General features: G+C 36.3%; 1 protein-coding gene across 1 annotated transcript in view; it reads left to right on the top strand.

Annotated features, from left to right (window-relative positions):
• The first annotated feature begins 7576 nt into the window (after positions 1 to 7576).
• Positions 7577 to 23194, top strand: part of LOC102733167 (arylacetamide deacetylase-like 2) — a 34565-nt gene continuing 18947 nt past the window's right edge. The window contains 2 exon segments of the mRNA XM_081811990.1: positions 7577 to 7641; positions 19775 to 19946. Coding sequence (XP_081668116.1) covers positions 7577 to 7641; positions 19775 to 19946 — 237 coding nt within the window.

The raw sequence follows: 23194 nt of genomic DNA on the forward strand, positions 1-23194 counted from the left end.
AGGGGTGGCCACAGGGGGGATTCAGACCTTTGAAGGTGACTGGGGGAGAAGCTGCCGAAAGTGGGATAGAGGACACCTGAAGAGTTCGACCAACTTTGTAGTTCTCCATGGCTCAGCCCTGGGTGCTATTATGGTCCCTCAGGGAGCTTTTGCCAATTTTAGAGAAGGACATAGAGCAGACCTCTCCTCATTCCAGACTTAGTGGGTAGGAGCTTTTTTCCTATTGGCCTAAGCCGTCGGCCTCTTTGCTTTATGATGGGCTTTAGCTTTTATTGTTTCTCCTTCTTGCTGAAGTATCAGGATATGACTCTGCAGTTCTAAATACAAAGTCAGGCTTTTATGAGTCTGGGAGCCTAGTTTGTGAATCTCTGCCCTTTGACTTTAAGCTTATGGAGCAACAGGAGGATGGTTATTGCACTCTCTCCCAGGGTTTGCATCATGCACAATTCAGTGTCATCAGATCTTCTGTGGGTGTTTGGGTGTTTTTTGTTTTTGTTTTTTTTTTTTTTCAGTACATTTCCCCCATCAGCCTAGCTACATGAAATCAGACGTGGTTATTCTGAAGACCTCTATAGATGCATGACCAAATAATTTATTGTACAAACCAACGTAATTGTGAAGAGGAAGGGTTGTTATGAACATGGATGCAAACACAGCAGGAAGAAATTGTGATGACCTCAGGCAAAGAAAAACATACGGTAACCCTGTATGGCAGGCACCATTCCCCCAGTTCTCTCAAGATAAAACATAAACTCTTACTCATGGCCTATACAGTTTCTGTGCCTCAGGCCAATTTATCTATCTCTGCATCCAGAATTATACTTGTAATTGCCTAGAGTTAGGCAATCAAAGAAACTTTAATTTGTTTAAGTTTTTCCTTCTATGTAGAAGGTGCTATTTCTTACCCTCTCTCCACACAAATACACGGGGACCACTTGCTCAGCTTTCATTTCACATCCTAAGAGGTACTTACCAACTCTGTGATGCATTTTTGTGATATTTTCTGGGTAGAATTAGCCACTTCCCCCTTTTGTCCTACCACTATCATAAAGGGGGAAAGTACACAAATTCACAAACTTACATATTTATAGGCATAGACTGTTTCTTTATATCTGGGGTTTCATTAATTCTTTCAATGCTAGTGGCAGAGAGGGAGGTGAGTGTGCCATTTACCCCCTTTTATCTTTCAAGCTGTATTGCATGTGAATTAACATCTTCTGCAAATGAATGTTTTGAAAACATTTGAATCATGCTCAAGATATTTCCAAGGGTCCTTAAAATTTTTTGTAGATTTAAGCAACTAATAAAACATCATGACCAAGATCCAACTATTTTGTGTATTTTACATGCATCTTGATTTGATTGCCAACAATTTAACATTTTTGCATCTATGTTCATGAGTGGTAATTTTGTATAATGTTCTTTGGAATGTCATTATCAGGATTTGATTGTAAGGTTTTACTGAACTCATGAATTTCTTCTCTTTAAAACGTGTGAAAGAATTGGGGTAGCATTGTTGTTCTTTCTTACTGAAATGTTGGTTGTTGGCACATGTTATCATAAGTAGCGTTGTCCAGAAGCAGATCCACAGACAAAGGGACATGTCCCAATAATTTCTTAAGGAAGTGTTCTTAGAGAAATCTGTAAGATAATATAGGAAGTAGGAAAAAGAGGGTGATGAAGCCATGTAAGTATATGGTGTCCGGCTAGGACCCTCAGAATGTAGCTTCAGCCTGATTCCCCACAAAATTTCTGGAGTGCAGTTTGCACTGCAAAGCTGTCTGGACCCTAGGAAGGAGAGCTGGGGCTTCCATATTACATTAGTTGACACAATACAGCTAAGGCATGAGTGGTGGTTGTTGTGCTATGAAGTCCAAGGCACTGTGATTGTTTAGATTTGATGTTTGTCAGTATGTACTGGTTTAGCATCCCAGGGAAGGTCTTCAAAACGAGACAGGTGGATGTCTGTTCAGACTTCATGGAATACAGGATACACAACCCAGGATAAACAAAATAGTTTAAAAGGTATCTAAGAAGTTCTAAGCAGCTCACCTACACGATCCGTTACTGTACACATATTACACTGCACAGATTACTTGAATCTCAAATTTATTCTCTTCAGTTGTGTATTATTCAACATAGTAGCATGTTTTGAATGATTCCTACTCTTTTAAGTTCATTAAGGTGTTTTTATGGCCCCCATCGAGGTCTGTCTCATTCCTTGTGAGCTTGAGAAGAATGTATTTTGCTGCTGTTGGATGAAGTATTCTATAAATATCAATGAGATTCATTTGTCTGATGGGGCTGTTCAGTTCAACTATATCTTAACTGATTTTCTGCCGCTAGATCTGTCAGTTACTAAGAGAGGTTTTAAAAGCTTCGTTTATAATAGTTGATTTGTGTATTTTACCTTATATTTCTGTCATTTTTTGCATCACATATTTTGATTCTTTATTGTTAGGTCCATACATGTTCAGGATTCTGATGTCTTTTTGGAAACTAACCCCTTTATCATTACATAATGCTTCTTGTCCCTGATAAGTTTCCTTGTTCTGAAATCTGCTTTGTCTAAAATTATCATAATAAATCCATGTTTCTTTTGATTCAGTGTTAGCATGGTGTATCTCTGTCTCTTTACTTTGAATTTATTTGTGCCTTTATAGTTAAAGTGGGTTTTTTGTAGATAACAAAAAACCAAGTCTTGTTTATTTATCCATTCTGACAGCTCTTTTGTTAGTTATTTAGACTATTGATATTTGAAGTGATCATTGGCATAGTTGTATTAATATCTACCATGTTCATAATCATTTGCTATTCATTACACTTGTTCTTTGTTTCTTCATGTCTTTTCCTCTTTTCTCTGTTCTCGGATTTAATTGAACATGTTATATTATTCCCTTTCCTCTCTTCTCTTAGCATATCAATCACACTTATTTCACAAAATTTTTTAGTGGTAGAATATATATTCACAACTATTTATATGTTTTCAAATAACATTATAGCATTTCACTCTTAGCATAGGCGCCTTATAACAGTGTTCTCAATGATTCCCTCCCATCCCTCATAACATTAGTGTCATTAATCTCACTTATCCAAATGTTAAAATTATACAATACATTGTTGCTCTTATTAATCTGGACAGTCATCTATTGATCGACTAAGAATAAGAAGAAAAAAGTTTGGTATTAACTTTGTTTATTCTTTCTCTGATACTCTTCCTTTCTTTATGTAAATCTATATTCCTCACCTATATAATTTTCTTTATCTTCGGAGAACTTTGAACATCTCTTTCAAGGAAGGTCTACAGATGATAAATATCCTCAGGTTTTATTTGTCTGATGAATTCTTTAATTTTTCTTTACTTTTGAAGGATACTTTTGCTGAATACAGTATTCTACTTTGTTGGTTTTGTCCTTCAATGTTTTAAATATTTCACACAACTTTCTTCTTGCTTTCATGGTTTGTAAAGAGAAGTCTGATGGAATTCTTATCCTTGTTCCTCTTTGTATTGTGTTTTTTCCTCTGGCTTCTTTCAAAATTTATTCTTTAAATAGATTTTTAAAAATATTTTTCCTGCTTGGTGTTTGCTGAGCCTTCTGGATATGTGGTTTTGTGTCTGCTATTAATTTTGGAAAATTGTCAGCCATTATTACTTCAAACTTTTTTTTTGGCTCCTTTCTCTTTTCTTCTCTTTGTATTCCCATTAGGTATATGTTCCAGCTTTTATAATCGTCCCACAGGGCTTAGGTATTCTCTTCCTTTATTTATTTTATTATTATTTTTTAAGATTTTATTTATTTGACAGAGAGAGAGCCCAAGTAGGCAGAGCAGCAGGCAGAGGAAGTGGGAGAAGCAGGCCCCTCACGGAGCAGGGAGCCTGATGTGAGTTTTGATCCCAGGACCCTGGGATCATGACCCTAACCGAAGGCAGATACTTAACTGACTGAGACACCCAGGCGCCCCATACTTTTTATTTCTTTTACATTATGTTTTATTTCTTGAATTTCCTTTTATTTCTCTTTTAGTGCTTCCATTTCTCTGTTTAATATTACCCATCTGTTTTTCCATATTGCCTACTTTTCCTTTAGAGTCCTAAATATATTGATCACAGTTATTTCAAATTCCCTGATAATTCCAGAATTAGTGTTATATCTGAATCAGGTTTTGATGCTTGCTTTGTCTCTTTAGACTGTAGTGTTGGATTTTATTTGTTTGTTTTTGTTTTAGTGGCTCTGAGTCTTTGAGCTGTGACCTTTTAAAATACTTCTTAGCCTTTTCTTTTTTCTCCCTTTATACTTTTTTTTTTTTTAAAGATTTTATTTATTTATTTGAGAGAGAGAGAGAGAGAGCACAAGCAGGAGAAGCGGCAGGCAGAGGGAGAAGTAGGCTCCCCGCAGAGCAGGGAGCCCGATGTGGGACTCGATCCCAGGACCCTGGGATCATGACCTGAGCCGAAGGCAGACGCTTAACGACTGAGCCACCCAGGCGCCCTTCTCCCTTTATACTTAACATGAGACAGGAAGATTAAAAGGGTCTGGAATTGGCTAATTACTCTTCCCCAGGTGAGAGAGATCCTTTTCCCTGGCGAGGAGGCCTTTCTTATAAAGAATAATCTGAGAAAATTTCAAATTTTTTTTTTTCCCTCTTCCCCTACTCAGGATAGGAAGGCTTTTTCTCCACTCTTCACCATGACAACCGACTGAGTGGAGGTCCTTGATGTAACATCCATGAAAGTGTGGTGAACCCCTTATGTCTGGGTCTCCAGAAGGTTTTAACTCCCTAGTTTGCCCACACTCAGCATCCAGCCATTTGTCAAAATTATCATTTAAGTCTTTCTACCAGTTCCTGGTTCCAGTGGCTTTTGCTTCAGATAATTTGATCTTGGCTGTGATTCTTTGTACTTGCATGTCTGTCCAGATTTGGGGAGGTTTTTTGCCCTGTGACCTCAATTCTCTGATGAATCTAAGAAAAAAGTTATTGGTTTTATGATTGCTTGGATTTTGTCTTCTTGTGAAGATTGTGTGATGACTTATAAACTCTTTACGTGTTGGAGCTTATTCTAAAAAGAATTTTATTTTAAGTTTCCATCTTGATAAACTGATAACATTTTTGAGTGTATCTTCCAGGTTGCTCTGGAAGAGTTTGAGGATGTGGTTTTTGATCACCTGTTCCACTGGAAACAGGACAGGGAAAAGGTGGGTCATGAATGAATAGAATCTGTGGAGGCACAGACCAACATGTACCCTCCCCTTGCTGTGTGAACTGAGGCTTCCCTCCCCTGGGACCTGGATCGAGGATCCCCTTGGTATGTGGGCCAATCCACACAACACCCAAAGCGCAGCTGGAAGACTGAGGCCCCATCCCAGGAAACTCAGTTTCCCCCACCTTTATGAAAATGTATTTTTCGATGCTTTTCAGAGTCATAGGAGTATTCCTTACAGAAAAGAGGAAGGAAGGAGGGAAGGAGGGAAGGAGGGAAGGAAGGAAGGAAACATGTTGCCATGTTTCTATGTTTTTTTCTCTAGTCTTGGGGTCCCTAATCTGTCCACCCTCTTGTTTCCAACTTTTAGAGTTTTCGTTTATTTACCTCTTGCACTGTTTTAGAGTTTATAGTTGTACCTAAAAGAAGCAGGAATAAATGAGTCTATGCCATTTTGTTCAGACTAGAAGGTCAATTTGGCTCATTTTTATACTTTCCATGTTTCTATATAACCTATAGAACATTTTGGTATACAGTTATGAACACTCTCTTAATGTCTTTGGCTGATAATGCTGACATTTGTGCCAGTCTGTTCAGTTTTGATTCATTGATTTATTTATTCATTATGTGTTTCTTTCCTCAGTATATTTGCATGCTAGGTTGTTTTTTATTGGGTGCTGGGAGTTATGAATTTTTCCTTTCTGTGTGCTGGATATTTTTAATAATTTGACTCTTTTAGTTCTTGCTTTGAAGATTTGTAGGCAGAACAAGAGCAGTATTCAGTGTAGGGCTAATCAGTCCCCACTCCTGAGGTAAGGCCTTTCTGTGTTTTCAGTTTCGCCCCATGAATCTTCAGATTTTCCAGTATGACTCTTAGAACAGCGACGAGTCCTGGCCCTCTGTGAATACTAATCATTGTTCACTCTAATTTTTTCAACTGGTTCTTTCCTTTTTCCCAGGTATTTTCCCCATATGCATGTGTCAGTTAGTACTCGAGGAGGACCTGCTGCAGATCTCAGAAATTCTTTTTCTGTGCAGCTCTCAGCTATGGTCTTCTGTCCTAATGAACTGCAGCCACAGTGGTTTCTTAAGGACACCTAGCTTTGTTTCTTCATCTTAGGGAATCACCAGGCTTCTCCTGGTTTCCCTTCTGTATGGCACAGGAAACTCTCCCGAGGCAGTAAGCTAGGGCAATAATTGGACTCATTTGGCTGATTTTTCACCTTTCAGGAATTATACTCTTTCTTTTCCTGATGTTCAGTGTCTTGAAAACGATTGCTTCATATATTTTCAATTGTTTTTGTGTGTATTAGGTTTTCTGTCTACATGTGTTAGGGAGGGTAGACCTGCCTATTACTGTATTTTGGCCAGGAAACTAAGAGATTTTTAAATGTTTACTTTTAAAATTTATATTCAAATTCTTTGTTACTAGCATGTGAACATATATTAGATTTGTAATATTTATATTTTACTCAGTGATGTTGCTAAATTTACATTTCAGTTCTAATGGCTTGTTTACATGTAGTCTTCAGGATTTTTTGTATGTATGAGTGTATCACCTGAGAGCAAAGAGAGATTTATTGTTTTCTGTCTTTATGCCTCATATTACTTCTTCTTGACTTATTTCACTGGATTAAGTGAGTAAATAACCAATAAAAGGTAGAATAGAATTAGTGGGAATGGATATCCTTAACATGTTTCAAACCCATTTTGGTTTCTTCTTGCCAGCTGGTATTATTCTCTGGGATTATTTTTGGATTTTCTGGTATTATTTTGGTTTTTCTTTTATCAGTCTTTCTTGCACTGTGAATCTGCTGGTGACAAATTAGCTTTGTTTATCTTTATTTTTCCTTCATTGAAGGATATTTTTTAGATATACATTTTATATTGGCAGCTACTTTCTTTTTTCCCCTCAGTATTTTAAAGATATCATTTTATTGTCTTCTGGTATCTGTTGCTTTGTTGCTTGGTGTGTAATATCATCCATCTTTCTTACTATTGTTTTCTTTAATAAAATGATGTCCCCTTCCCCCTTAGTTTCTTTTAACATTTGTAGGAAAGAAGGCTTGCAAAATGAAATTGATATTTTAAAATGTTGACTTTTTCATTATGTACATGTTGGGATGTTCATATTTAGCCTATTTTTAGCCTTTTCTTCCTCTTCCACCCATGTAGTTTTTATTGCTCAACTGTTTTAGAATGATCTTTTTTCCTGTCAGTCTGGTGCTAAGAAATATAATAAATCAGGGTTACAATAAGGAATTATGGCATGGAGATAATACAGCAACTATAGTAACAATAACAACTTCTGCTGCAACATGTGTGGAGAAACAGAAGGGGCCCCAAATTAACTCTTCTATGATAAAATTTCCAAAAATGGTCTTAGGAAATGGAAATCAGAAAGATCGAGAAAGCTCCACAAAGGAATGGACAAATGCCAGGTTTTGCTCAATTTTGTATCCATTTTATCGAATACTGATTAGTATTTATAAGGCATGCAATAAATATTTGCTTAATGAATACCTTTCCCATGATTATACAATAATACAGGTTGAAATTTTTCGTATGCAACATTGGGTAAACATTCCATAAATATTTCTCTACTGGATGAATTAATTTTGGAACTTGGACGAGAATACCGGTTTCTTCTTTTCTTATGTACACTCAGTTGGTTCACCTTGGATTTTAACTTTGTTAGTGATCTATGCCACAAGCATTAGCCATGAGTTTGACTAAATATTACCTGACAGTTCCCTTTTTTAAGCTTCTTTTCACTAATCCTTGCAAAAAACTAATGGGAGAAACAGACTTCATAGCCTATCTTTGCTCTCCCAAGACTCTCAGTAAAACTTATTGTGCTGGGATGATTATGCTGTCAGAGGGTGAAAGAACTTTGGCCAGCATTTTAAATTATTTACTACTCTATCAGGATACTTGATGGGATATATTGTGAATTGTGTTTCAATATATTGGGATATATTGATGGGATATATTGTGTAATTGTTAAAACAATTGCTACTGTCACTGTTAATGTTGACACTGTTAGGTGGATGTTGCTAAAATGGTCAGATCACTTGAGAGAGCCATTTTCCTTTGTCCTACTACTTAGCATTTAGTATGTAGAGTGGCATTAAATTATTGCTATATAAGATTGTGAAAAGAATATCATGGGGTACAAAACTCAGTGCTTTGGACTGATCTGTATTCTCTTTGCGTATTATGCTTATGCACTGATACCAGAAAACGCTGAAAAATCTAGGCAGGTGGGGGTTGTGCAGGCTTTCATAAAAACTTCGCTTATAGGAATTCTTTTCCCCAGAGAATTGGGATGCTTTGTTGCAAGTACATGTCAACTTTCTTTGAAAGAGACTTTGGTTTTCTTTTAGGACAAATCAGTCAAATAATGCTAATTTAATTAAATTAATTATTAACAAACCAATTTAATCTCTAGTACAAAGCAGAGGGAGAGAAAATTCTTGCTGATAAGAGTCTATAACTAAAGATAAATACACTGTATGTTGTGATAAGAATAAAAAATTGTATTGTCTAAGTGGAAAATTTGGAAGGTTGTCAAGTAACTTGATTATATCTGACATTTCTGAGGGAACCTGGTCTCATACATTCTCTTAAAATTTACACGTATGCCTTGATTATGTTTATATTTTGATGTATTTTTAGTACCTTTTTTGTTTTAACATCTTTCTCTTTCTCAGTGGTTATCAAACTTTTTGATTGCAGGAACTGTATAAGTTATTATGGACCCCAAAGAGCTTTTTTTCTATTTATAATACTTATCAATATTTACTGCATTAGAAACTGACCTCAATAAAAATTCACTTAATGATGGTGATAATAATCTCATTAAACGTTAAGATAGATAATAGTTTTATTAAAATTAAGTATATTTTTAAGACAAGATAAATTAGCTATGATAGTGACATTGTTTTCCATTTTTGCAAATCTTTTTAATGTCTCACTTTATGAAATATAGCTGGATTCTCATACCTGCTTTTACATTTAGTCAGTTGCAATATCACATGTCATAGCCTCTGGACAACCCCACTGCTTACTCATGAGGGAGTTAGATTGAAAAGAAAAGGCAGGGTGTGTCAGTATTATGCATACTCCCTGAACATGTTTTAGAGTACCACAGGGATTCCAACACCACACCTTGAAAACCACTTTTTTTTTGAGAGAGAGAGAGAGAGCGTGCGCAATATGGGAGAGGGTCAGAAGGAGAAGCAGACTCCCTGCTGAGTGGGGAGTCTGATGCAGGGCTTGATCCTGAGACTCCGGAATCATGACCTGAGTCTAAGGCAGATGCTTAACTGACTGAGCCACCCAGATGCCCCATTGAAAACCACTTCTTTTGTCTATCTTGAGTCCTAAATTGCTGGATTTTGGATTTTTTGTGACATGACAGAATTTGAACTCAGATCTGCCTCATTAAAAATACTTGCTCCCCTGTGAAAACATGCTGCTGTCCTGAGGCTTGTGGATGACAGTGACAATAGGAAGTTTAGGGAGAATGCATCAACAGGCAATAAGTGTTCAGAGGAGAGCAATGCATGGTATATGCTGCCTTGGGTGCTACACAGAAGATGAGAGATCTGTCCAACTAGATAGTTGAGATATCTCCTGCTCAAAATCCAAAGTATGCTGAATCACCCCTGGCCCCATTTCCCCCCCTTTTATTGCTAATGATTCACCTTTTCATTCACTGGATAATAGAGGAATAGGTACATGAGCAAGTGCCAGCCCTATAGAGAAACTACTGTGTTACCTTCCCAAATAGCTCATATATTCTTTAAACTTCAGAGGGAACTAACTAAAGCTTATTTCCTCATCAATGGTAGCACATTCTGAAAGTATGCAGCTGTAGAATTCAACTTCTACTCTACCAAATGCAAACTAGAATTAAGACATTGCACATCTAAAATAGAACCGACTACAAATAATGTACACACAGACATATGAATTATGGTAGTAACTGATCAGCTTCTACCTGTTAAATGAATAACCATGTTGTCTCTGTCATATCTGAATTATAGTAACTCAGGTGATTCCCAGAGAGGAGTTTAATTTTTTAATAAATACCAGGAAAGCAAACATCACAGTTCTTGATAAATTGGTGCAGAATAAATGTGAGGCTGTGAAGTTACACATTCAAATTATAGATAGCATAAAGTAGAAGAAAGAGCATGAGCTTCAAAGCCAATCAGATCTTAAAGAGTCTACTTAATCCTTTTGTGGCTCAGTTTCTTCCATGGTAAAATAAGAAATGTAATCCACATGTTGCAGCTTGACTCTAATAATAAAAGGTTCTGTGTTTTAAGCATCACTTAGTGATGTCTAAATGGTGGCTGGTTATCATTCATTCTCTAGTTAGAGAGCTAGTCAGTATCTACTCCTTGGAGCTGTGAGAGATGAGGAGCCAAAACTCTATAAAAGTTAGTTTTAAAATGACATATTTACTAAATTGAAAAGATCTTCACTGTATCATTTTTAACTAGCAATGAAAATATTTAAGAATATTTTTAATATACATTCATAATGAAAAAAGTTAAAATGTGTTGAACATTTACAATATACCCTGACCAACTTTACTTTTCTTAAAAGTATTATTTAACATTTACAACTGCATTTTGAAGAAGTCACTATCATTATCCTCATTTTATTTATTTATTTATTTTTTTAAAGGTTTTATTTATTTATTTGACAGAGAGAGAGAGACAGCGAGAGAGGGAACACAAGCAGGTGGAGTGGGAGTGGGAGAAGCAGGCTTCCTGCGGAGCAGGGAGACCGACGCAGGGCTTGATTCCAGGACCCTGGGATCATGACCTGAGCCGAAGGCAGATGCTTAACGACTGAGCCACCCAGGTGCCCCCATTATCATCATTTTAAAGATGAGGAAAATGAGGCACAGGGAATAAGTAAACCACAGACTTACAGTTAATCATTTGTGGAATTGGGAATCAAACCCAGACCGTCTTGATTCAGACTCTAATTTTTATCATTGTGTCACATTTTACATTTAATTTTAACTTTGTGTATAGCAAAATTTGTTCTGTTTGTCATACAGTTTTATGGGGTTTAACATGTGTTAAAATTATTTAACACATGTTAAAATCGATTCAAGTAACCACCATAATAATCAAGAAACACAACCCTTCAAAATCACCTTTATGCTGCTCTTTTGAGTAAACACTTCCTCACCTGATAAATCATTCATATATAGGCTTTTGTTTGAACAAAAATTCCATTTTCTGTTGGGTAAATACCTAGAACTAGATGTATTGGGTGATATTATATAGATATTATATATTTAACTTTATATAAAACTGCCAAATTGTTTTCCAAAGAGCCTATCCTGTCTTGCATTCACATCAACAATGTATGAAAGTTCTAGCAGTTCTGCATCATGATCATCACTTAGTATTTTCTGTTTTTCTTTAAAAGCCCTTCTAACAATTTTTTAAAGATTTATTTATTTGTGAGAGAGTGAGAGACAGAGACAGAGACAGAGAGAGTGACTGGGGGAGGGGCAAAGAGGGAGGGAGAATCTCAAGCAGTCTCTCAGCTGAGCATGGAGCCCAACTTGGGCCTCAATCTCACAATCCTGAGATTATGACCTGAGCCTAAATGGAGAGTCTGATGCTCAACCAACTGAGCCACCCAGGTGCCCCTCTTTAAAAACCACTCGAATAAGTGTATAGAAATATCTCATTAATATACATTTGCATTCCCTTAGTTACTAAAGATGACAAGTGTTTTTTCATGTACTTATTTGCTATTTCATATTTTTGTGGTGATGTATATGTTCAAATCTTATCTTTATTTCAAGAAAAATTTGCTCTTTATTTTTGTTGAATATTGAGAGTGTCTTATTCTGGACACAAGTCATTTGGCAGATATTTGATTTGCCAACATTTTCTCTTAGTCTGTTGCTTCTCTTTTTATTGTCTTACATTATACAACAAGAGCTTTTAATTTTGTTGAAATCCAATTTATCTTTTTTTAAAAAAACTTTTATGTATTATTTTTTAGTATCATATCTAAGAACTTTTACCTAGCCTAAGATCACAAGGATGTTCTTCTATGTTGTCTTCTGAAAGTTTTGTAGTTTTACATTTTACATTTAAGTATTGAGCTCATTGTGAGTTAATTCTGTATTAGGTGTGAGGAGCAGGTCAAGATACATTCTTTTTGCATATGGATATGTCCAATTGTTCCAATTTGTTGAAACAGCTACTTTTCTTCATTGAATTGTCTGTACTGATATGTCAAAAATAAATTGGACAAATTGATTTTGGTTTATTTCTGGACAGATACTATTTTCCTCCTTGGATCTGTGAGCCCAGCATTTCCCAATACTACACTGTATTAACTGTGATAGCTTTTTAGTAATCTTGAAACCAGGTTGTGTGAGTCTTCTAAATTTGTTCTTAATTTTCAAAATCACTTTGGCTATTATAATTAATCTTCCTTTCCATAAAATATTTAAGTTTATCTTATTGGTGACAAAAATTCTGATGAGATTTTGACTGGGATTAGATTAACTCTATAAACTAATTTAGAAAAAATTGGCATTTAACAATATTAAGTCATCTGATCAATTAACATATAATTCTCAATTTAATTAGGTCTTTGGTTTCTTCCATCAGTGTTCTATGCTTGTCAGCAAATGAATACTGGATGTATTTTGTTATATTTATAACTAAGTATTTCAGTTCTTGGTGCTGTTGCAATTGATATTTTTAAATTTTGATTTGCATTTGCTCATTGCTAATTTTGAAATAAAATTGATTTTTTATATTGACTTTGTATCCTTTGGTTTAGCTAAACCTACTTATTCATTTTAAGGGCTTTTTATTATTTTTTATAAATCCCATAATATTTTCTACTTAGATAACCTGTTGACTGAAAACAGAGAGAGACTGTTATTCCTTTCTTTCTGATCCACATAAACTATTCTTTCTCTGCTTTGTTGCACTAACTAGGACTTCCACCCAAAGCAATATACAGATTCAATGCAATCCCTGTCAAAATTCCAATGAAATTGTTCACAGAGATAGAAGAAACAATTCTAAGATTCAATGAACCACAAAAGATCCTGAATAGTCAAAGCAATCTTGGGAGAGAAAAACAGAGTTGGAGGCATCACCCTTCCTGATTTCAAACTGTATTACAAAGTATAGTAATCAAAACAATATAGTATTGGCATAAAAAGACACATAGACCAATGGAACAGAACAGAAAATCCATAAATAAACCAAGGCATATATACTCCATTAATTTTTGATAAAGTTACCAAGAATATACAATGGAAAAAAGGTAATCTCTTCCATAAATGGTGTTGGGAAAACTGGATATCCGTATGTAAAAGAATGAAACTGGACTCCTATTTTATACTATACACAAAAATAAACTTCAAATGGATGAAAGACTTAAATGTAAGATCTGAAACCATGAAAAATCCTGGAAGAAAATGTAGGGAAAAAACTCCTCGACATTGGCATTAGCAATGATATTTTGAGATGACACCAAAGCACAACTAACAAAAAGCAAAAATAGGTGGCATTACATCAAACTAAAAAGTGTTTGCACAGCAAAAGAAACAATAAAATGAAAGTGCAATCTACAGAATGGGAGAAAATATTTGCAAACTATGTATCTGATAAGAGCTAATATCTAAAATACATAAGGAACTCATACAACTCAATGGCAAAAAAAATTTTTTTAATTTATAAAGAGGAAAAAGGTCCTGAATAGACTTTTTTTTCCCCCAAAGAAGACATATAAATGGTCAACAGGTATATGAAAAGGTGCTTGACATCACTAATCAATGGAGAAATGCAAATCAAAACCACAAAGAGGTATCATCTCACACCTCTTAGGATGGCTGTTATCAAAAAGATAAAAAATAACAAGTGTTGGTGAGGATGTGGAGAGAAAGGAACCCTTGTGCACTGTGGGTGGGAATGTAAGTTGGTATATCAACTGTGGAAAACAGTATGGAGATTCCTCAAGAAACTAAAAATAGAACTATCCTATGATCCAGCAATCACTATTCTGTGTATATACCCAAAGAACATGAAAGAGATATATGCCCTTTCAGGTTGATTGCAGCATTATTCACAATAGCCAAAACATGGAAACAACTTAAATGTCCATAAGTGGATGAATGAATAATCAAATGTGCAAATATACAGTGGAATATCACTGAGCCTTAAAAAAGGAGATCCTGCCATTTGCAACAACATAGATGAACCCAGAGGGTGTTATGCTAAGTAAAATAAGCCAGACACAGAAAAAAACAAGTACTACAGGATTTCAATTATATATGGAATCTAACAAAGTCTAATACACAGAAGCAGAGAGTAGAATGGTGGTTGCTAGAGGTGGGGTGGTAGAAATGAAGAGATGTTGGTTATGTAGAATCTAATGTTCCATAAGATGACTATAGTTAATAATACCATATTGGATACCGGAAATTTGCTAAGAGGGTAGATTTCAAGTACTCTCACTACATACACAAGAAAAGATAACTGTAAGGAGATAGATATGTTAATTAGCTTGACTATAGTAATAATTTCACTATATGCATATCAAATCAGTATGTAGTATACCTTAAATATATGTGATTTTTATTAAAAATATTTTTTTAATTTTGTAATATCTGACAATTTTTCCATCTTCTATTCTTGATTCCTAGTTTAATTCTATTATGGTCAGACAACATAGTTTCCGTGACTTCAATTTCTTCAAGTTTGTTTAAAAGCTCAGAATGTGGTGTATTTTAGTGACAATTCCATATGCATTCAAAAAGGTTGTATATTCTTCCATTTTTGTGTATGCTACAAATGTCACATAAAGTCATTCAGGCTTTTTATAACTTTAATGAGTTTCTATTTTTTCCATCAATTACCAAGTGAAAAGTGTTGATATTTATAATTATGTGGATTATCTATTTCTCTTTGCAATTCCATCAGTTTTGTTTCATGCATTTTTGAGCTCTATTAATAAGCACTTACTCATTTTGCATTATTGTCTTGGTGAATTGATTTTTATAATTATGGAATGTATGTCTTTAACCTGAGTAGTTTTTCCTGGTCTGAAGTCCACTTTTTCTGATATAAGCATAAGCACTATAGTTTTCTCTTAATTATTGTTTGCATGCTATATATTTTTTGTCCCTTTACTTTCAACTATCTATATCATTATATTTTTATATTTATGAGCTTCTTATACATAGCATATATTTGAGTTTTATTTTAAAGATTTTATTTTAGAGAGAGAGAGCATGTGAGTGGAGAGGGGGCAGAAGGAGAGGGAGAGAGAGAATCTCAAGCAGACCCCCCACTGAGTGTGGAGCCGGATGTGGGGCTCCACCCCAAACCCTGAGATCATGACCTGAGCTGAAATCAAGAGTTGGACACTCTACTGACTGAGCCACCCAGGCGCCTTTATATTTGAGGTTTTTAAAAATCCTTTGAAAATTCCTAATTGATGTGTTTGTAGTTGATATAATCTTTGATATGTTAGAATTAGATCTAAAGTGTATTATTGTTTTCTGTTTAGCCCCTTTACTTTTTGTTCCTTTGTTTCTTACCTTCTTTTGGATTATTTGAATATTTTTAATTCCATTTTGTTTTTCTACTACATTTTTGGCTATTTTCATAGGTAAGCATGTTCTTAGGGTGGGTATTATTTTCACAGTTTTATTTATTTGTTTATTTTTAAAGATTTTATTTATTTATTTGACAGAGAGAGAGATAGCGAGAGCAGGAACACAAGCAGCGGGAGGGGGAGAGGGAGAGGGAGAAGCAGGCTTCCCACTGAGCAGGGAGCCCGATGCGGGACTCGATCCCAGGACCCTGGGATCACGACCCAAGCCGAAGGCAGACGCTTAACGACTGAGCCACCCAGGCGCCCTATTTTCACAGTTTTAGAGAGAAAGAAGTAGACACAGAATGGTTAAGTAACTTATTCAAAGTCTTACTATTAGTAAGTGGTGGAACCAGTAGCCAAAACTAGCCTTGCCAGCAGGACCCACAGGACTCACCCTCACACCACTGGTGAACAGCCCCATCGGTGCCCCCCATGTGGCTTTAAGATGCTGTGCCTTACATGTAGTTGGTTCCTCTTCTCCATCATGCCAATGACTCTTCTTAACCTTCAGCACACTTTCTAAGACTCAGTTCATCCTCCCTGAGCTATCAAGGACATATGTCCATAATCCGACACTGCTCCCCTCCCCCAGCCCACCTCACATGCCCTTAAAAATTATTAGCACTAGGGGCGCCTAGGTTGTTCAGTCAGTTAAACATCTGCCTACTGCTCAGGTCTTGACCCCTGGAGTCCTGGGACAGAGCCCCTTGTGGAGCCCTGAGTCCAGCTCAGCAGGAAATCTGCTTCTCCCTCTCTCTTTGTCCCTATCCGCCACTCGTGCTCTCTCTCTCTTTCTCTCAAATAAATAAATAATCTTTAAAAAATTATTTGCACCATATTAGTCCTTTAGCTTTACTTCTTTCTATTTATGTCCTTGGAAAAGGCATTTTTATCTTTGGGCAAAGTTGAATCTCTCCACTTCACTTGTGCTATTTCCTCCTACTATTTGGTTTTATCAGTTTTTCTCTTTCATTTTTCTACCTACAAACATGTCCTCCCAATTGACTCCTAACATGTTACCACTTGTATTTTGTTCCTAAGTCCCTCTCTCTAGGTAGTTCTCTTTTCTTTCTCAGACTCATTTCTATACACTGTGAACTCTATTTTCCTCTTTTGAATAATTCTTTAAGCTGTGTAATTTGAGAATGGCCATTCCCCTCTACTTCACTGAAACTCTCTGCTCCCTTAGTTCTATGAAACAAATTTCTTCAAACTTCCTTTTGCCCCTCCCCTTTCCCTTCATCTGCACCTCCCTCTTCAAAACAACACAAACACCAACACACAAAAACAAGTTCTCTGTCTTTACTCTTTGTAAGTGTTCATGTTTCTCAGTATTCCTTTCTGTAGTTTTTGACATTCATGCTCTTTTATTTAGTCCTCCAAACTTTTCAACCTTACCCACCTCTACCCACCTGTGGACCTCCAGATTTGTATCACCAACTATTTTCCTTTGTGGTTTTGCTTTATACCCCTACTCCTCTTCAAATTCTTATTTCAATTGTATTTAACATTTATTTCCCTGAGCTTTTTATGCTTTGTCATGAGTCGTTGTCTTTGAATATATTGTCTTCTGCAGTGACGTTTTCCATTTGGTGGCAGTCATCAAATCTTTTACCTTTGAATATCTCCACATGGCAACAGAAAAAGTGAGAATATAGGGATTCCACCAGTTAATCATATTTCGATCACATTTCACAAGTGTCGATGGTTTTCCATTTTTTTTATTGACGGTATATTTTATTGACTGATTTCCAGAGAAGGCACCCGACCCTCAGAAAAACCGGGATAGGTATTTGGGGTTCAAGTCAATACCTTTTATTACTGTTGTATCATCCCCCCCTTCCCAAGGGGGCCCAGCTTCTTGTCTCTGCCAGCGTAGTGACCTCTCAGAGCTGCTGGGTGAGCATTTTTGGCAACACAGCTGTGATAATTCTAGGACTGTCTAAGTGCTTAATTACCCACTATACATTTGAGCTGTTGGGTCTTGTTTGAGCTGGTAATAAAAAGATTCATTTTATAGATATTCTTGGTTGGAAGAACATTGGGTGGCAAACGTTGGGAGCATCTCGGAATCTTAAGTGATTGTCAAAAGGAGAGATCTTAGTTGCTCATGATTTTTGCCTGAATTTTCAACAATATACCAGAAAGACTAGTAAATGCCAAGTACTTTCTGACCTATTCAGAGGTACTCTGTACTTCATCGTCAGTACGAAGAATTTTCTTTTCCCATCTCTCTTATCCATTACATAGTACAGAATATACCTGGAGACTTCGACCCAGTACATGGTGGGGTTTCTTGGTAAAGTGAGAACTTAAGCAAGTGGAACCACTGCTACCCTCGTCATAGTTGCTGCTTTAGCGCAACTAGAAGAATCCCTGTGTTTTCACAGATATTTATTGTTTATCATTTAAAAGGATAGTCTTCCTTTCACGCTATAATTTTAACCTAATAGACCACCTTATCATTTTAAATATACTTCTGAAATGGTGGTATGTATCGTATCTGGCTAGAGAGCTCCATCAGTTACTTACGATATTTGTTCTTTGCCCTGCAGAGCATTTAAAGTAACAGTTACATTCTGATATGTTACTTTGTTTGTATCTTATTATATTTCAGATATTTTAGCTACAGATTACAATATGACAAACATGCAAGGGCCATATGGTCAGTATTTAATGTTTAGTATTGACATTGTTAATTCACCAATTTTTATGGAGAGTAAGATTACTAGTATAGGTAGAAATAAAAAAATAAGACAATCCAGGGGCGCCTGGGTGGCTCAGTCGTTAAGCATCTGCCTTCGGCTCAGGTCATGATCCCAGGGTCCTGGGATCGAGCCCCACATCGGGCTCCCTGCTCGGCGGGAAGCCTGCTTCTCCCTCTCCTACTCCCCCTGCTTCTGTTCCCTCTCTCGCTGTGTCTCTCTCTGTCAAATAAATAAATAAAATCTTAAAAAAAAAATAAGACAATCCAATAGAGGTTGCTCTTATATTCAAAGAAAATATATATATATATATATATATACACACACACATATCTGTACACATATACATATACGTATGCATTAACGGGTAGTGTGATAATTTGCTTTACAAATGTTGTTCTGACCATTGAGCCAAATCCCTTACTATACTTAAATATTTATATTTCAAAGCTTTTATTTTGTTTTCGTTTTTTTTTAAGATTTTATTTATTTATTTGAGAGAGAGAATGAGAGAGAGAGAGAGAATGAGAGAGAGAGAGCATGAGAGGGGGGAGGGTCAGAGGGAGAAGCAGACTCCCCGCTGAGCAGGGAGCCCAATGCAGGACTTGATCCCGGGACTCCAGGATCATGACCTGAGCTGAATGCAGTTGCTTAACCAACTGAGCCACCCAGGTGCCCCTCAAAGCTTTTATTTTGAATCAAGAATTCAGGTAGTGCTCATGATATAAGATAGCATATGCCATCTTGAAGATTTTCTACCCAAATAAATTTCTAATATAAGATACCCACAAATCATTTGCTCTCAGATGAGCTGCTTTTAAATCTCTTGTGCACTCTCAACAATGGTTGTGAAAACTTTGAGTCACTAATTCCATCAAGAATCTGATGAACACTACAGAGCATCTCCCTTACTGTTTTTTGCTGAAAATTTTACATATAATTTTACAAGGATGAAGACATAATCCTTATCTCTCTCATCTCCCCATAGAGTCAACATTTTAAAATCTTTATACCAGAATCTCCTTTTTATTTTAAAGATGGAAGTTGGTAGTAAATCTAAGCTTGATTGGTGAAATAAAAGATTCCAAGTAGGGCCAATTTGGCTCACTGGACCTGTTGGTTAAATTGAGAGACACTTGGATACATGCAACCGAAGTATAATCATATATGTCTGGTCACTTTCTCTTTTTTTCTTAAGCTATAGACTAGCTCCTCAATATCAATTCCCTCTTTCCTATGAAGATGTCATTTCTGTGGTCAAATTTCTTCAACAGGATAAAATTCTTACAAAATATATAGTGGATCCTTCCCAAATCTGTATTTCAGGTGATAGTTCTGGAGGTATGGTAGCAGCAAAAGTGACTCAACTGGTATGTTTAATGCATTATATATGTTTATAGTACATATATACTATAATCCTAACACAAAAGAATCATTTTATTTCAGTTATAATATTTTTGTTGGCCTCATGTTTTAAACTATGAAGTGGCAAATATAAAAAATCAACCTACTGTCCTTTTGCATAATTTTTCCTTTATGGAACAAAATTAGCATAAGCAGAGGGATACATACATTTAGAATCAGCAGAAACTGCTAACTCATTTTGTGGGATCACCTCTGCTAGCTTGAGAAAGTATCCATTCAATCTCTCTGCCTCATTTTTTTAAAGGATTTTATTTATTTATTAGAGAGAGAGAGAGAGAGAGCACACAAGCAGGGGCAGAGAGAGAGGGTGAAGCAGAGTCCCTGAAGAGCAGGGAGCCCGATGCAGGGCTTGACCCCAGGACCCTGGGATCATGACCTGAGCCACAGGCAGACACCTAACTGACTGAGCCACCCAGGCACCCCTACCTCATTTTTGTTTATGTGATCACTGTTGTTTCTTCCACTCATCTTATGGGATGATCCATTTTTTTTTTTTCTGGTAAATTACCTGTTTGAGGGTACTAGGGAGGGATCAAGGGCCTAGGAGAGATTCTGTTAGGGAAATTTCTCTTTCCTCATTTTCTTTTTGAGCTCATGGCACCTACTATACCTTGAATGTACATTTGAGAGTTGGCTGGATATCATTTCCTCTTGTGAGGTGCCACTGATACTTCGATTAATTCTTTCATTTGGTATGTCAGCTACTTTGGTGAGGGCGGGTATTTTGCAATTCCTACTAGGAAAACTAGTCTTGGTGCCTTAAAAAAAAAAAAAACAAAAAAAAACACTGCTATGGATTTAGTTTCCAAATTTCTGTATTTCAGTATAATTGGACAAGGGACAAGGCTGAATAATGGACTCTGCATTCCCTCAGAACAAGCAGAATCTGCCGACTCATTTTTGGATTAGGGGTATCTATTTCTGGTATTACCCTGAGAAAGGTGTGGTGGAATCTTCTCTCTTTTTGTTTTTAGGGGTTTATGTGATCATCGTTTTTTTCCTTATACCATTGAGGGTGACATACTTTGCTTAGGAAATCACCTGTCCTAGGCTCCTAGGGAGGAATTCAGGGCCTGGGAAAGGGAAGGCAGGCTAATAATGTTCATCAGCTGAAGTTTGTCACAGTGAGACCAATGCCCTAATCACATATTAGAGTTTCTAGCCTGAAATGACACCAGCAATGGAAAGTTTTAGGAATCTGAGTAACAGAAGGTTTTAAATAACAAACCAAAAATCATCAAATAGATGCTATAGGGAATGAATGGTGATTGGTCATGTTTGTTGACTATAATTTTAGAATGTGTCAAAGATGGAAATCTCTTTCAACGTTCGGGTCATTGAACCTTTCCAATGTATTAGTGCAATGTCTATTGCAAAGACACAACTGTATTTATAAGGGGATCTGGTTAAGAGCTTGGGCCAGAGGGAAGGATACTTTGTGTAATGTCCCCAAAAGCCATCAACTCAGCAGTACTAAGCAAATTCTCAGTCTCTTATATTTAGGAGTGAGGGAGCAGAGAAGACTGACTCCGAACTGAGGAAAATCATAGCAAGAAAATGGATATTAGGGAAAGGACTTCAGTTTCTTATTCAAGGATTTTAAAATATTGCTGAATTCTTGGAGCCAATTTCAAATCATTCTTGTAGTGCTGTATGGAGTTCTGAGGGCTTAAGAACAAAGCTGGTAGAAAGCAATATGGTTTCAGGATGAAATACATGCTGATTTTAGCTCATCTGGCTTAGGGATAAAACTTTAAAACTAATGCACCAAATGATGTTAATATAAGATGGCAGATGACAAACATCTTATTCCAATACTTATTCTTTTTGGAGCCAGACAGAATGAGAGAGAGAGAGAGACGCTTCCCCCATAGTCACTTCCCAGAATCTCTTCAGATACCAAAGCTACTGGCCATGTCCTATCTTTATGGACCAAGTTTCAAAACCTAGGAAATATATTCATTGGCCCATCATTTTCAAACTTATACCATCATGAGTATTAATGTAACAGTATCTATATAAAAGGTAATATTCAGCATATGAAACTACTGGTAGGGTCAGAATGAAGTTGGTATTATAAGAATTTAATAAACCTCTTTAAAACATCAGAATTACAAAGCTTAATATAAAATAAAATCAAAGTACTACAGCTATGAATATTATAAACCACCATATTGATGTGTAAATACTACAGTGATTAACCAGAACATGGAAAGGTCTGTGCTATTAAAGATAACTTTTAGATGTCTTAAAGTTATGACTCATGCAGATAGAAAAATGAATACATATTAAAAACTGTATTTTAATTCATTCAGTGAAGAAACCAGGCAGACGTTATAACCTCTTTAGAAGAGAACCCAAAGGACCAATATAATAAAACCAGCTCAAAGACAATGAGCAGTAGAGAGTGTGCTTAATGTAGGCAATGCATAGTTGTAAAATATTTCAAAAACAATTCAAGACTAGGCTCAGGTAACCTAGACATGTATACAGATGACCTAAAGAGTGTCTTTTAGGCAATATAAGAGGTTTGTTTTTTTTTTAATTGAGGTACATTTTTTTCTATAGTGAAAGGAAAGACAGGGTAGAAGATAAAGTTCTCTACTCTTCAAACCACAAGGTAAAATGTATCTGTAGGTAGATAGAGGTGGATGGATGAGCTAATTGAAGAGCTCTAGGAGATATTTTGTTAAAGCAACAACAACAATGAAATAGCAATCGGAAGTGAAGTATTTCAAAAATGGGATATCATATTTTTGAGACTTAACGATCAGATATTTAGAAGGCTGGGAGTTGTGCAAAGTAATATTGTGTTTGCTTTAATCCAAACGTGCGGGTTTACCTGATACATGTACATGTTCATTTGATTTTAGTTTGTCGTTGTTGTTAATAATGTTTTCATAACACATCAAATCAGCTTCTCTAAAGGAAAAGAAGTTGTGATTAGAAGGAGAGAATGAGACATGAGTTAGGTAGCATGGAAGCCCTACAGGAAAGGGAAGATCTGAGAAGGGGTGGCCACAGGGGGGATTCAGACCTTTGAAGGTGACTGGGGGAGAAGCTGCCGAAAGTGGGATAGAGGACACCTGAAGAGTTCGACCAACTTTGTAGTTCTCCATGGCTCAGCCCTGGGTGCTATTATGGTCCCTCAGGGAGCTTTTGCCAATTTTAGAGAAGGACATAGAGCAGACCT

This window comes from Leptonychotes weddellii, chromosome 1, assembly GCF_054177405.1.
Source record: "Leptonychotes weddellii isolate Sample4059 chromosome 1, ASM5417740v2, whole genome shotgun sequence".
Lineage (NCBI taxonomy): Eukaryota > Metazoa > Chordata > Mammalia > Carnivora > Phocidae > Leptonychotes > Leptonychotes weddellii.